Source organism: Psammomys obesus, unplaced genomic scaffold (genome assembly GCF_907164565.1).
Source record: "Psammomys obesus unplaced genomic scaffold, mPsaObe1.curated_primary_1811, whole genome shotgun sequence".
NCBI classification, from domain to species: Eukaryota; Metazoa; Chordata; class Mammalia; order Rodentia; family Muridae; genus Psammomys; species Psammomys obesus.
The window spans coordinates 121,413-135,089 of NW_026589633.1; the positions used below are offsets into that span (position 1 = coordinate 121,413).

The window sequence follows — 13,677 nt, forward strand, 5'->3', positions numbered from 1 at the left end:
TAGGTTATCTCCATGCATACTACTTGGATGGAGTATTAGTTTCAGGTAAGACCCCTCTGCTCAGATTATTTGGTTTTGTTATTCTCCTTGTGGAGCTCCTGTCCTCTCCAGATTTTGCTATTTCCCACTTCTTTCATAAGATTCCCTGCCTTCTGCCCAAAGGTTGGACCATAAGTTTCAGCATCTGCTTTGATAGTCAGCAGGACAGAGCCTTTCAGAGGCCCTCTGTGGCAGGCTCCTAACTTGTTCCCTGTTTCCTCCTTCTTCTGAAGTCCATCCTCTTTGCCATTCTGGAAGGGGATTGAGCATTTTAGCCAGAGTCCTCCCTCTTGATTAGTTTATTTAGGTGTACAGATTTTAGTATGCTTATCCTATATTGTGTGTCTATATGAGTGAGTATATACTATGTGTTTCTTTCTGCTTCTGGGATAGCTCACTCAGGACTATTTTTTACAGTTCCCATGATTTACCTGCAAATTTCATGATTTCCTTGTTTTTTTATTGCTGATTAGTATTCCACTGTGTAAAAGTACTACAATTTCTGTATCCATTCCTCAGCTGAGGGACATCTTGGTTGTTTCCAGAATCTGGCTATTACAAATAAAGCTGCTACAAACATGGTTGATCAAATGTCCTTATTGTGTACTTGAGCCCCTTTTGGATATATGCCTTGGAGTAGTACGGCTGGATCTTGAGGAAGTGTGATTCCTAATTGTCTGAGAAAGCACCAGATTGATTTCCAGAGTGGTTGTACAAGTTTACATTCCCAGCAGCAGTGGAGGAGGGTTCCCCTTTCTCCACAGCCTCTACAGCATGTGTTGTCACTTGAGTTTTTGATCTTAGCCACTCTGATGGGTGTAAGGTGAAATCTCAGGATGTTTTGTTTGCATTTCCCTGATGGTTAATGACTTTGAGCATTCTTTAAGTGTTTCTTTGCCATTCAATATTCCTCTGTTTAGTTCTGTTCCCCATTTTTTAATTGCATTACTTAATTTGTTGCTTTTTAACTTCTTTGGTTTTTTATATATACTGGACATTAGCCCTCTGTCAGATATAGGGGTGGTAAAGATCCTTTCCCAATATGTAGGTAGTCGTTTTGTTCTGAAGACAGTGTCTTTTGCTTTACAGAAGCTCTTCAGTTTCATGAGGTCCCATTTATTGATGGTTGCTCTTAGAGCCTGTGCTGTTGGTGTCCTGTTCAGGAAGTTGTCTCCTGTGCCAATAACTTCCAGACTCTTCACCACTTTTTCTTCTAACAGGTTTAGTGTGTCTGATTTTATTTTGCGGTCTTTGATCCACTTGGACTTTGGTTTTGTGTAGGGTGATAATAGATATGGATCTATTCGCATTTTCCTACATGTAGACGTAAAGGAGGGTTCCCATTTCTCCATATCCTCTACAGAATGTGTTGTCAATTGAGTTTTTTATCTCAGCCATTCTGAAGGGTGTAAAGTAAAATCTCAGGGGTGTTTTGATTTGCACTTAACTGATGACTAAGGACTTTGAGCATTTCTTTTTTTTTTAATGTTTTTTTTTATTTTTTTCCTTTATTTCTTTATTTTTATTAATCACAGTTTATTCACTTTGTATGCCCCTTCCTCCCTTCCCAACCCACCCTGTTCTTCTCCACTCATGTTCCTCTCCCAGTCCACTGATAAGGGAAGTCCTCCTCCCCTTCCCTCTGATTATATTCTATCAGGTCTCATTAAGAGTGGCTGCATTGTCTTCTTCTGTGGCCTGGTAATGCTGCTCCCAACTCGGAGTGAGGTGATCAAAGAGTATGCCAATCAATTAATGAGCATTTCTCTAAGAGTCTCTCTGCCATTCAATATTCCTCTATTGAGAATTCTCTGTTCTCTGAATACCCCATTTGGATTACTTCATTTGATGGTGTTTAACTTTTTGAATTCTTTATATATTCTGGACATTAGCCCTCTGCCAGATATAGGGTTGGTGAAGATTCTTTCCTAGTCTGTAGGCTGTCATTTTGTTCTGATGACCGTGTCCCTTGCTTTACTGAAATTGTCTCCTGTACCAATGAGTTCCAGGCTTTTCCTCACTTTTTCTTCTAACAGGTTAGTATGTTTGATTTTATGTTGAGATCTTTGATCTGCCTGTACTTTAGTTTTGTGCAGAGTGATAAATAAGCAACATCAAACTAAATGGAGAGGAACTTAAATCAATCCCACTCAAGTGAGGAACAAGATAAGGTTGCCCATATCTCTTCAACATAGTACTTGAAGTTCTAGCTAGAGCAATAGCAACTAAAGGAGATCAAGAGGATACAAATCAGAAAGGATGAAGTCAAAGAATCACTATTTGCAGATGATACAATAGTATACAGGAGTGACCCCAAAAATTCTACCAGAGAACTCCTTCAGCTGATCAACACCTTCAGCAAAGTGGTTGGATACAAATTTAACTCCAAAGTGTCAGTAGACCTCCTGTTTACAAAAGACAAATGGGCCAAGAAAGAAATTATTGAAACAACACCCTTCACAATAGCCACAAAGGACATAAAGTACCTTGGTGTGACTCTAACCAACCATGTGAAAGACCTGTTTCAGAAAAATTTTAAGTCTCTGAAGAAAGAAATTGAAGAAGATATCAGAAACCTGAAAGATCTCCCATGCTCATGGATCGGTAGGATTAACCTAGTGAAAATGGTCATCTAACCAAAAGCAGTCTATAGTTTCAATGCAATTCCCATCAAAATACCCACACAATTCTTTACAAAACTTAAAAGAAAAAATTCTCAACTTCATATGGAAAAACAAAAAACACAGAATTGCTAAAACACTCTCCGAACTCAAGCTGTACTACAGAGAAACAGTAATAAAAAAATGGCATGGTATTGGCATAGAAACAGAATTGTGGAACAATGGAATTGAAGACCCAGAAATAAACCCATACACCTTTGCATACATGATTTTTTGACAAAGAAGCCAAAACCATACAGTGGAAAAAAGATAGCATCTTCAACAAAGGGTGCTGGTCTAACTGGATGTCTACATGTTGGTTCTTCTTGGTTTCTTCTGAAGCCAAGATTTTCAAGAAGTCTCCCATGGTCAGATATACTCTTCACTAATTTTAAAGAAATCCAAAGCTTTTTCTCTCCTGTGGAAACAGAAACAAAACCTCTCCCCAATGCAACAGAAATTCTGCTTTCCATTCTGAAGTTCTATAGGTTAATTTAATTCAGCAGACATTTCTAAAAATCCAATGTTTTCAGCAGCTGTCCTAAATGATTCATTAACATTAAAAAAGATTAAGGTCAATAAAGCATTATTTAATTCATCTCTGGTAGATCCCATGTCTCCCTTCTGTTCTATGAGCATTTTCTTTAAAGTCCTGTTAGAGCTTTCCATAATTGCTTGTCTTATAAGATTGTAAGATATACGCTGTGACATGATTCATACCACAGTTTCTAAAATATTGTTGTATTGTAATAGATACATATGCAGACGTGTCAGCAGCTTAAAACTGTAAAGGCATTTTCAAGATAGCCATGACCTCTAATAAATGTCAAATCTCAGAATCATCTTTTTCAGACTTTAAAGCAAAAACCCATTTCAATCTGAATATGTATCTATGGTATGGTACATATTTTAGTTTTCCAAACTCTACAAAGTGAAACATTTAAGCAAATCTATAACTTTGCTATAAGGTAACATCTTTAAACAGAAAGTATATTCTTAATTCACTATATTGTCCTTCACTTAGCAACTGATATTTAACAATATAAATGTAATATCTCGTCTGATTATGCTGTTCAAGCTGAAAATATGTTGTCTAGCATCTCTATGGGCTAGTATAGTATTCAACAGTTTCCTTAAATTCCTGTGGATTTTTCTCATCTGGAAATACCTTTTTAGTGCTATCGTTGTAGTTCCAGATTCTGAGAGCCTTTATTCTTCATCAAAGGATTTTCCAATCTCTTTTATATCACCCCATTCCAGCATTTAATTTTTGTCTTTTCCTTCTCTAAGTCTGCTTTATTCTAATCTTTCTTAAAGAGGACATATAAATTGTAATCATTAATGAAATATATAATTATTTGTATGCTAATAATTCAAACAACATTATACAGGGCCCAAGTGACCTCTGAATTATAAATCTCCATTTTTTTAACACAGAAAATATATATATATATATATTTTACTCAGGCTCACTCTTTTTTGGAGAATTTAACTTTTATGCACATTTGGAAAACATCCTTAATTATTTTTTTCTTTCTCCTTCCTTTGGAGATGTAATTAGTCCTCTCTATGACTGTTTGTGTTCAGTTTCTTTACTTTCTTTGACATCTATGCATCTTTCAAAACATCTTTATCTATTTATTTCTTTTCTTCATAGACTTCATTTTCAATGAACATTTTCTTATTTCTCTTTTACAGCTTTCTGGCTTAATATCATTTTCTGCATTTAATTTTCTCTAAACACTTCCCCATGTTTCTATGGCTTACTCTTTATATTATTTAACTTTCTCTTTAAGGACCTTGTTTTTTAACTATTTTTTATGTCTGTGTATACCAATTTATTCTTTCTTTAGCTCCTAAGAACATTTTCATACATTCTTACCTGGTCAGATGTTTCTTTGTGCTCGTTTAGCTTTTCAGTCTTGGTTTGGATCTTTCTCTGGCTCAGCTTAGAGCATGGAGCTGGCTGCTGGGTCCACAGCTCTTGGGTCTGTCCAGCACTCTGACCAACTCTAGGCAGCTCCTCTGTGAGGAAATGACTCCACTGTGCTTGTTATACCAGATGTGATTTCTTTACTTAATGCATCTACTGATACTTACAAGCAGTTACTGACCTCACAAATGTTGTTTTTAAAAACTTGCTCATAAGCCCCCCAAAAAAGCATTCTGATTTCATTTGGCAATTTCCCAGAGTAAATCTCTACATTTCTACTTCAAAGTATATTAGTTCACCAGCCAAATATCATAAATTAGTGCAAAGGGAGCTTGTGTCCCTGCCTCTTCTGGTCCACTATATTGACAACATTGTACTGCTTGGACATACTTACCAGGAAGTAGCAGGTTTGGGGACTTGTTAATAAAGCAAAACTACATGAGAAGATGGAAAAATAATTCCAAGAAAATTTCAAGAACATTGTACTTCACTTAACTTTCTAGGAGTCCAGGGGTATGGGGCATGTAGAAATATTACATCTAAGGTGGAAAGTAAGTTACTACACTTGGTCTCTTCCACATACAAGAAAGAAACAGAACATTTACTGGGCCTATATAGATTCTGGTGACAGCACACTCCTTACTTGGATGCTTTACTCCAGCCATCAACAAAGTCACTAGAACAAGTGACAACTTTAAATAGTACTTTAATAAGAGAAGACAATTTAATAGGTCCATACTATTGGTGAAGTTTGCTTTGCTACTTGGGACAAAGATCTAACAAACCCAACTTACCTGAGTTTTCCTCTACTATGAACTCAAGTATCAAAGCATGGAGATCAATGTAGCAATGTCAATCCAAATCAGCAATGTCTCACTGTGTGTGGGTTTCTATATATGTCCTTTCCTCACAGTCCACCCACAGATGTTCTAAGCTGGCCAAAGTCATGCCCTTCACACGTGAGTGCTCAGAGCAAAATACCATGTGCCCTCTCACAAGACAACCTGGGAAAATGTAATATGGCCAGCTTGCAACAAAACATGACATGACAAAACCCAGTCTTCAAGAAACCTAAAATTTTCCACTTTATACCCTTCCTTTCTGTTTAAAAAAAATGTTTTTACCTTTAACATTAACAATTTAAACAGGATAAGAATAATGATGGGAACCATTATATTAGAACTTTACATCAAACAATAATGGAAAAAAATAACGTTAAATTTCTATGAATAAACAATAATTAAACAAAATAACTTTTTAATTTAACAGCAGGGTCCAACAAAATGGGAATATCAAACAGGGTGGGGAAGGATGGGAAAGAAAGAAAATGAAGGAAGAACAGCTAAAATGAAGGAACTTAAATTTAAGGGGTCATATGCAAATACATACAGTACAAGCTTCCTACCAGATATACATATATGAATGTGATCTAACTGAGATCACCAAATAACAGGGGAGATGTGGTTTTTCCTGGCCCTTGGGGATCATGGCCATAAGTCCACAAGAACGATGGTTGTTGAAACAGTAAAAAGGGGTTCAGATGACCCACAAATACAAGATGCAAAGGGATGACCTTGGGAACCACTTCAGCAAAATACCTCAAATTTATTTAGGGTGAACAAGGGTAATATAGGACATTGGGAAGTGAGTAGGGGGTTTCTGAAGCTGAGTGTACATCATTGGTTGAGGCATTAAGGTACTGGGATGCCTCATTTGCATGGAAAGGCATTCCAGGAATCACAGGTGCTTACTGGGTGGAATCTTATTGACGTAAAGGAAGTTAAACCTTAATTTTACTAAGGACGATGTGACCGTCCTCAGGTAGATGGTGTGGGAGTCCTAGCTCTCCAGGCAGAGAAGAGGGAGCTTCACTGACAAAGTGAGTTCTCCACTTTGCCCCAAGATCAAAGCTTTCTGTTCATGAATGACTACAACCTTAGCAGCAGGTTTTCCCAACAGGGAAATACAGTCCCTAATGAAATCTGTCATCACCAAATAAAGCTTCTATTACCAGGAGTCAATTACATCTAATTGAGTTCTTGAACAAAGAGGCTCCATGGGAACCTTCAAACGACCCAAAGTATTCTCAAGGCTATTATCTGCTTTCCAAAAACTGATGATAAGGCTCTACTCCTGAACACAACACTTATACAACTCGTTGAACATAGAAATTTTGAGCTAGAGACTATCTAGATCCTTCACCCTTATGTATCAGAGTTGTTGGTACTAGAATGTACCCAGTTCACAAACCCCAGAAGACCAGAAAAAGACTGCTGTAAATGCATGAGGTTTTTAAATTGTATATGCATTCAAACATGGGACACAAGCTTCCTGTGGAAACAGGAGAGGAATGTGGCCCAGCGATCTAGGGAAGCAAGGTTTTAATAGGGCAAAACCACAGGCAGGGACTTACATGCTTTGGAGTCACATGATTGGGTAAGGGAAATTGACTTTTGAAATGATTGGTCCATTTTAGGCATCAAGACGACAGACATTTCTGGCCTGGTCATATGGGCTGGTTTCCTAGCAACTGTATAATTAGTGGGCAGGAAAGAATGCAGTAAGGCTAGTTCTTCCCCTCAGGGGAACATTAAGGCTACTTCTTCCCCGAAGGTGGCTGGACATGTCTCCACCTAACTAGCCTTCCTTCAGGCTTCTGCTTTAAACTTTAAAACAACGCCCACTGATATTTAAGACTTTGGTCTCTCACATGCACACTACCAAAGAAGAAAGGTAAACACAAATGCAGCTAAAAACCCTGTCTACAATGGTGACCTGCTGGTATAATAGTAGCACAAAGCATGTGGAAGTAACCAACAAATATATGATTTGCTTCAAAACATGTACTCCATGAGATAAAAATCAAACCCAATACTTCTTGGGTATTTCTGAACCTGAGACTAGATAGGCCAGGGAAGGAGAAAACCAAATACTAGTGTTCTACTGAAAGACGTAGCAATAAATTTACTCTTAATATCATTTTGCTGGACTCTTATTAGATCTGAGTCTTGCTCAGTCATCATCATGTATGTGTATATAAACACTTTTTATTTACCAGTACTTCTTTTTATATATACACGAACATTTTCATATTTTTATTAAATTAGTTCATTTATTCATTTTATATCCCGATAACAGCCCTTTCCTTCTTTTTCACCATGTTCCACCCTCCCATCCTCTCTCCTCTTGTACCCCTCCCCTTTCTTCTCAGAAAAGGGGAGCTCTCCTTTACAAACCCACCCCAAGCACATCCCATCTAAGGACATAGCACATCCTCTTTTATTGAGGCCAGACAAGGCAGCCCAGATAGGGGAAAGTTATCCAAAAGAAGGCAACTGAGTCCATGTCAGATATGACCTCTGCTCCACTTGCAGCTAAGAGACTCACATAAAGAACAAGCTTCCTGTTAGCTACATATGTATCTAGGTCCAGTCCATGCATGCTCTTTGGTTGATGTTTCAGTATCTGTAAGCCATTATGGGGCCAGGTTAGTTGGCACTGTTGGACTTCCTGAGGAGTTCTTGTCCCCTCCAGTATCTTCTATCACCCACCACCACCCCACTTCTCTGTTTAATGTTAAGCTATAGGTCTAAGTATCTTTTTTAACCCTTGCTAGATGGAGCTTCTCAGAGGACAGTCATGCTAGCATTCTGTCTGCAAGCAGAACTGTACATCATTACTAATGTCAGTGGTTGGCTTTCTCCTACAGGTGGGTGTCGGGGTGGATCAGTCATTGGTTGGCCATTCCCTCTTCTGTACTCCAGGTTTATCCCTGCACATCCTATAAGAAGGAACATTTTTGGGTCAGAAGCATTACAGGTGGGTTGGTGAACCCCTCTCTCCACTGGATGTCCCACCTGGATAGGAGGTAGCCACTTAAGTCTCCAAGGCCCCTGTAGCTAGAGTTGCCCCCATATCCTGCCAGGATCTTACTCTATCGAAAGTCTCCAGGTTGTCTAAGAGATGTCCTCCACCATCAGTTTCCCTTCTCTCTCTCTCAGCCCTCTCACCTAACACCCGTGGTCCTCCCACATCTGATCCTCACTTTCATTGCCCTCTCTCCCTCAGTTCCCTCTCTGTGTCCACTTTCAACATCCATTCTATTTCAATAAGTGTAGATGAAATGAAGGGCAAATAAACAGATGTATGAGATTTTCATAAAAAACACACTAAGTAACTGTTGTTTGAAACATGGGAAAATCCAATTCACAGTGCTTTTATGATCAAGAGATATTTTAATTAGTAAGCAGAACTAAAGCTACAATTTAAACTGCTATTGAGGACTAATTCATATAAGATGAAAACCTTTTAAACAGAAAGGCTTAAAAGTCACTATCTGCAGGGAGCTTTTTTTGAGGAACCTCAGCATCAAGGACACTTTTACGACATAAAATAATGAGAAAAAAGAGTTCATTTCATTATATGGGTGCTATTATTTACCTGTGCGTAATCCTAAATGTTACAGGTGTGATAGATAGTTTTATGTCAACTTAAACTAGGATCATAGAGAGAAAAGAGCCTTAATTAAGAAAATGTTTCCTCAAGATAAGGCTATTGGCAAACCTGTAGGGTTCTTTCTTATTTCATGGTTGGTGTGGGAGGGCACAGCCAATGTGTGGTGCCATCCCTGGGCTGGTGGTCCTGGGAGTTATAACAAAGCAGGCAGAGCAAGCCAGTATTCCTCCATGGCCTCTGAATAAGCTCCCGCTCTCTTCGAGTTCCTGTCCTGAGTTCTTACAACGATAAATGGCGATGTGGAAGGGTAATCCAAATAACACCTTCCCTCCCTATGTTTCATTTGATCATGTTGATTAATCACAATAATAACCCTAAAAAGGCATGTACCATTCATTTTTAAATATTATACTACATATAATATATTGTATATATAATATATAATATTCCCTCTGTATATTATATATAATGTTTCTTGGCCCACTGACATTAAAATATAAATATTCAGTTGGGTAAATTTCTATTGTGGAAATAGAAACTTACAGTGTACAAAGAACTGAAGGACTTTATAGTATTGGGCATTAGAAATGTCAAAAGAATGGATATGTGTGGTGCCACAGATTTAATTTAAATCATATGAAAAATGTTGCTTTGCTACTTGAACTATTAAAGTTTAAGAAGAATCTGTATTTCAGAAAAAAATAATTGGGGCTGTACCAGAATGATTCCTTATAACCATCTGTAAGTCAAGTTCCAGGTAATCTTATGACATCTTTTGACCTCTGGAAGCACCATGAAAGCACACATGCATACATGCACTCATACATATAAATAAAAAAAGAAAATATTTAAATATGATTTTAAAATTATTTTTAAAAAATCTGGTGGCGCTTTGACTGCTAGTTTTTCAGCGCATTGATTAGTCTCTTATCAGAGCTGATGTGTACCAAAGGAGTAATGGTGGGATAGGCATTCATCACAAACTTCTGAACAGTCTGGATGAATGGGTCATACATCCATACTAGGTTTGAGGTAGATGAAATGATGAAGTCCACCCAGTACATGATCACAAAGAAAACCACCAGCAGCAAGATGGTCCGGTTAGCCCTTTTCTCAGGGGACACTCTCAGGTGGCTGATGCTGTGAAGATGCTTGCATTGCCTCTGATGTCTGAACAGGATAATCACCATGTATGCACTTGTGGTCAGCATGACTCCTACAAGAAACACAGCTCTGGATGTTGTCAGTGTTAAAATCAATCCCCAGATGATGTAGTTCATGGGGAAAAGTGAGCAGGATTCAGTGACCTTCATCTGGTTTGTCTCACTCACATTGGTAAAACCACCAACATAGAATATCAGGTTACTACTGAAGGACAAATTGAAAGACCAAATATAGAAGAAAGCACTAATCATGTATATTTTTAGCTTAGGTTTAAATTCTGCCAAAAAAGAGGTACTGGGACTGATAGTGACAGCATGGAATACACTCAGGAGGCAGGTGATGCAGATAGAGAGGCCTCTCATCACCCTGTATATGTAAAAAGTTGCCTTACATTTGAAGCCATTCTCAATGTTCAGTGACTCAAATATGTCTGTAAGCCAAATGTCACCACCAGTGAGGCTCATCATTATGTGAATGAAGGTCAGTTGATAGGACATCAGGTCTGTGGGCTTAAGTCTGTGACCTACAATTATGAAAGTATAGAGAAAAAGAAGACACATATTGGCTATGACTGCAAACCCAGGTTGGAATTAAAGGGCATTCTTTAATGAAGACATAAGAGGAAATTAAATTTATCTTAAGAGAAGAGAGGAAGGATATTTCATATATCTGGAAGAAAAACAGAGAACACGTTTTGTGATCCATAAGATAGACACACTGAGAGTGTCTATATCATGATAACATTTTACCTATTTACTCTTGATTAACCTGCACCTTTAACTCTTGATGTTCCAGACTAGACTTCATAGCCTACATTTGTATATACTCTTCACATGTCTACCTGGAGAAATAGAATACTGGACATAATAAAGTAATTCACTAGCACATCTATATAGAAGACATGTTTTGAGTATGCCTCTATTGAACCCGAGTTTCATACCTTAGAAATTCAATCCTACATATTCAAATTGCCTCATTTTATTCTTAATACCTAAAACAGTAGTAGGGAGTACAGAAAATTAGTCACATTTGTGCGACTAAAAAAAAAAATGAGAACAGATAGACTAAGATAAGAAAGGAGAGGAGAACCTCCCCTATCAGTGGACATGGGGAGTGGCATGCATGCAGAAAGGGGAGGGAGGGTGGGATCGGGAGGGGAGGAGGGAGGGGCTTATGGGGAGATACAAAATGAATAAAGTGTAATTAAAAAAATAAACATACATTGATCTGGAAAATAGTCATAAAAACTTAAAACCTGAGGTGAGTCTGTCTAATACTCTATAATTTTACTATGTTCAAGTTTGCAACTATCCATGTCTTGACTCATAATTCTAATGGAGTCACAGTGATAAGTCATGATAATACCACTACTTTAATCAGCAAAAGGTCTATCTCACTTCATCATAAAAATATGCTTATTTTGCATGAAATCTTACATGCCCAGAATAAGTAATTAAAGACATGTGCATAGTTGGAAACCATTAGTGTACTTTCCAACCTATGAATTCCCTAACCATTAATTATGGTTATAAATGGTCCTAGATGTCTCCCACTTTAGTGTCCATCCCATTACCTTTAATGAGACTGTCTCAGTTTTAAAAGAATTGTCTCCAAGCTATTGTGACAAACACTGTTTCTATTTTCTTTTTGGAGGAGCAGTGTAAATTCTTAACAGAATGACTAGTTACAGCTTTTCAGCCATCCATGTTGATATTTTACCTACTTAGTCTTTCTTCTGTTTTTATCTCCCTCACACATTCTAAGAAGCCTCGCCTTTCCCTGTTTCATTGATCATATACTTGCACCTGCTCTTCTGCTCTCTACTCCTCCTAGCATCACCCATAATCCTGGAAATGGTCCTGTTTTACTTCCCTGATTCCCATAGTTACTTACTGCAGGCTACATAATCATATCTAGGAGCTGGGAGCTTCCAGCAAGTGACACTAAGACACACACTATTTCCCACACATTTATAACGAGCAGGAACTTGTGGAAGATGACCATGTAGTGATCGTGTTTAAAAGAGATTCCTTCCCATACAGTGCAAATCAAGGTCACCAATGTCATCATACATCATCAGCACCCAAACACATTTTACAGCTTCAACAACAGTCTTACCTTCCTGCCTGTGTCAGTTATTTGTCCTGGTTACCAGTGTCATTATCATATCAAATTAATTTAATGAAGTACTTTAAAATCATTTTGAGATAGAGAAATAGAAAACAACCACACTGGCTCAGATTCATGTATGATAAAGTGTGCTCAATTACATTTTCAAGTTCACTCATTTAAGGAGTAATACAACATGTATGTATAAAAATGATGCACAAGTTAGTTGCTGAGACCACTCTTGCTATGAATATGAGACCAGAAAGCACATGCTTTATATTTGCATGATTTTGTACTTAAAAAGTTTAATCTGGTTGAGAAATGGATTCATCCAAATTGCCAGAGCCAAGCATTTGATTTCATTGACAACATATATTTACAGTAGCTGCACAGTGATATTCGGTTTTAAAAAGCTCCAAGCTATGGCTGGAGGTATAGGTCAGTGGTTAAAAGCAGTTTTTGCTCTAGCAATGACTTGGGTTTGATTCTTAGCAGTGACATGGTTGTTCATGACCATCTGTAACTCTAGTTCATGGTGATCCATTGCACTCTCTGATTAGGCAGATCAGTGGAGCCTAGATATTATGTATAGGCAAAACACACAAATATGTGAAATACAATGAATAAATAATGAATAAACAAACAAATAAAGCTACAGGATCATACATAATTCAAGCCTTGGTCTCCAAACTGTAGGAACTATAGCTCAATTCTAATTTAAAAAAATGCAAGTGTACAAACCTGATACATATATAATCATTCATTATTAATTATACAGCAATAACTTATTAACATAACACATGTATTATGGGTAATTAAAACATGATAATCTAAGGTGAAAGACAGTACACTAACATAGTTTTCTTATCCCAAAGATAAACAAGTCAACCTATCTACTTCATATTCATTGCTCTGTAAATGTTTTTCACATACATTAATCAAGTGGCATTTTTCTTTGGAGCTCACTGAACCTGAGACTGGACCAGAAAAGACTGTGGCTGCCATGGCTACAAACTGAGATGTTAACATAGATACACATTAAGAAAAATCATATTTTATTTTAAAAGAAAATTGCAGTGTTGGAGGCTTTTACCTTAGTTTAAGTTGTAAACTTTTCTTGTAAGTACTAAAACACAAAGTATACCCATAAACATTTATAATAGTGAAGAGGCCATCTTGATTAAATTGACACAGAACAAAAGACTAAGCAGTGTGCGGGCAGCTGTGTGAATAGACCCGCAACAAAAGAGATCAAGAGCTGCTTTGTTTGTAGCTCTACATTCTTCCAAGAAAAATCACGTTACCTCTTCACTATTA

General features: G+C 37.5%; 1 protein-coding gene across 1 annotated transcript; it reads right to left on the bottom strand.

The window, feature by feature from the left end:
* Nucleotides 1-9,986: 9,986 nt before the first annotated feature.
* On the bottom strand, nucleotides 9,987-10,892 carry LOC129675135 (vomeronasal type-1 receptor 90-like). Its single transcript, XM_055605158.1, is given in 1 exon segment — nucleotides 9,987-10,892. A coding segment is annotated over 1 exon segment (882 nt). The 5' UTR covers nucleotides 10,869-10,892.
* Between the last annotated feature and the right edge of the window lie 2,785 nt (nucleotides 10,893-13,677).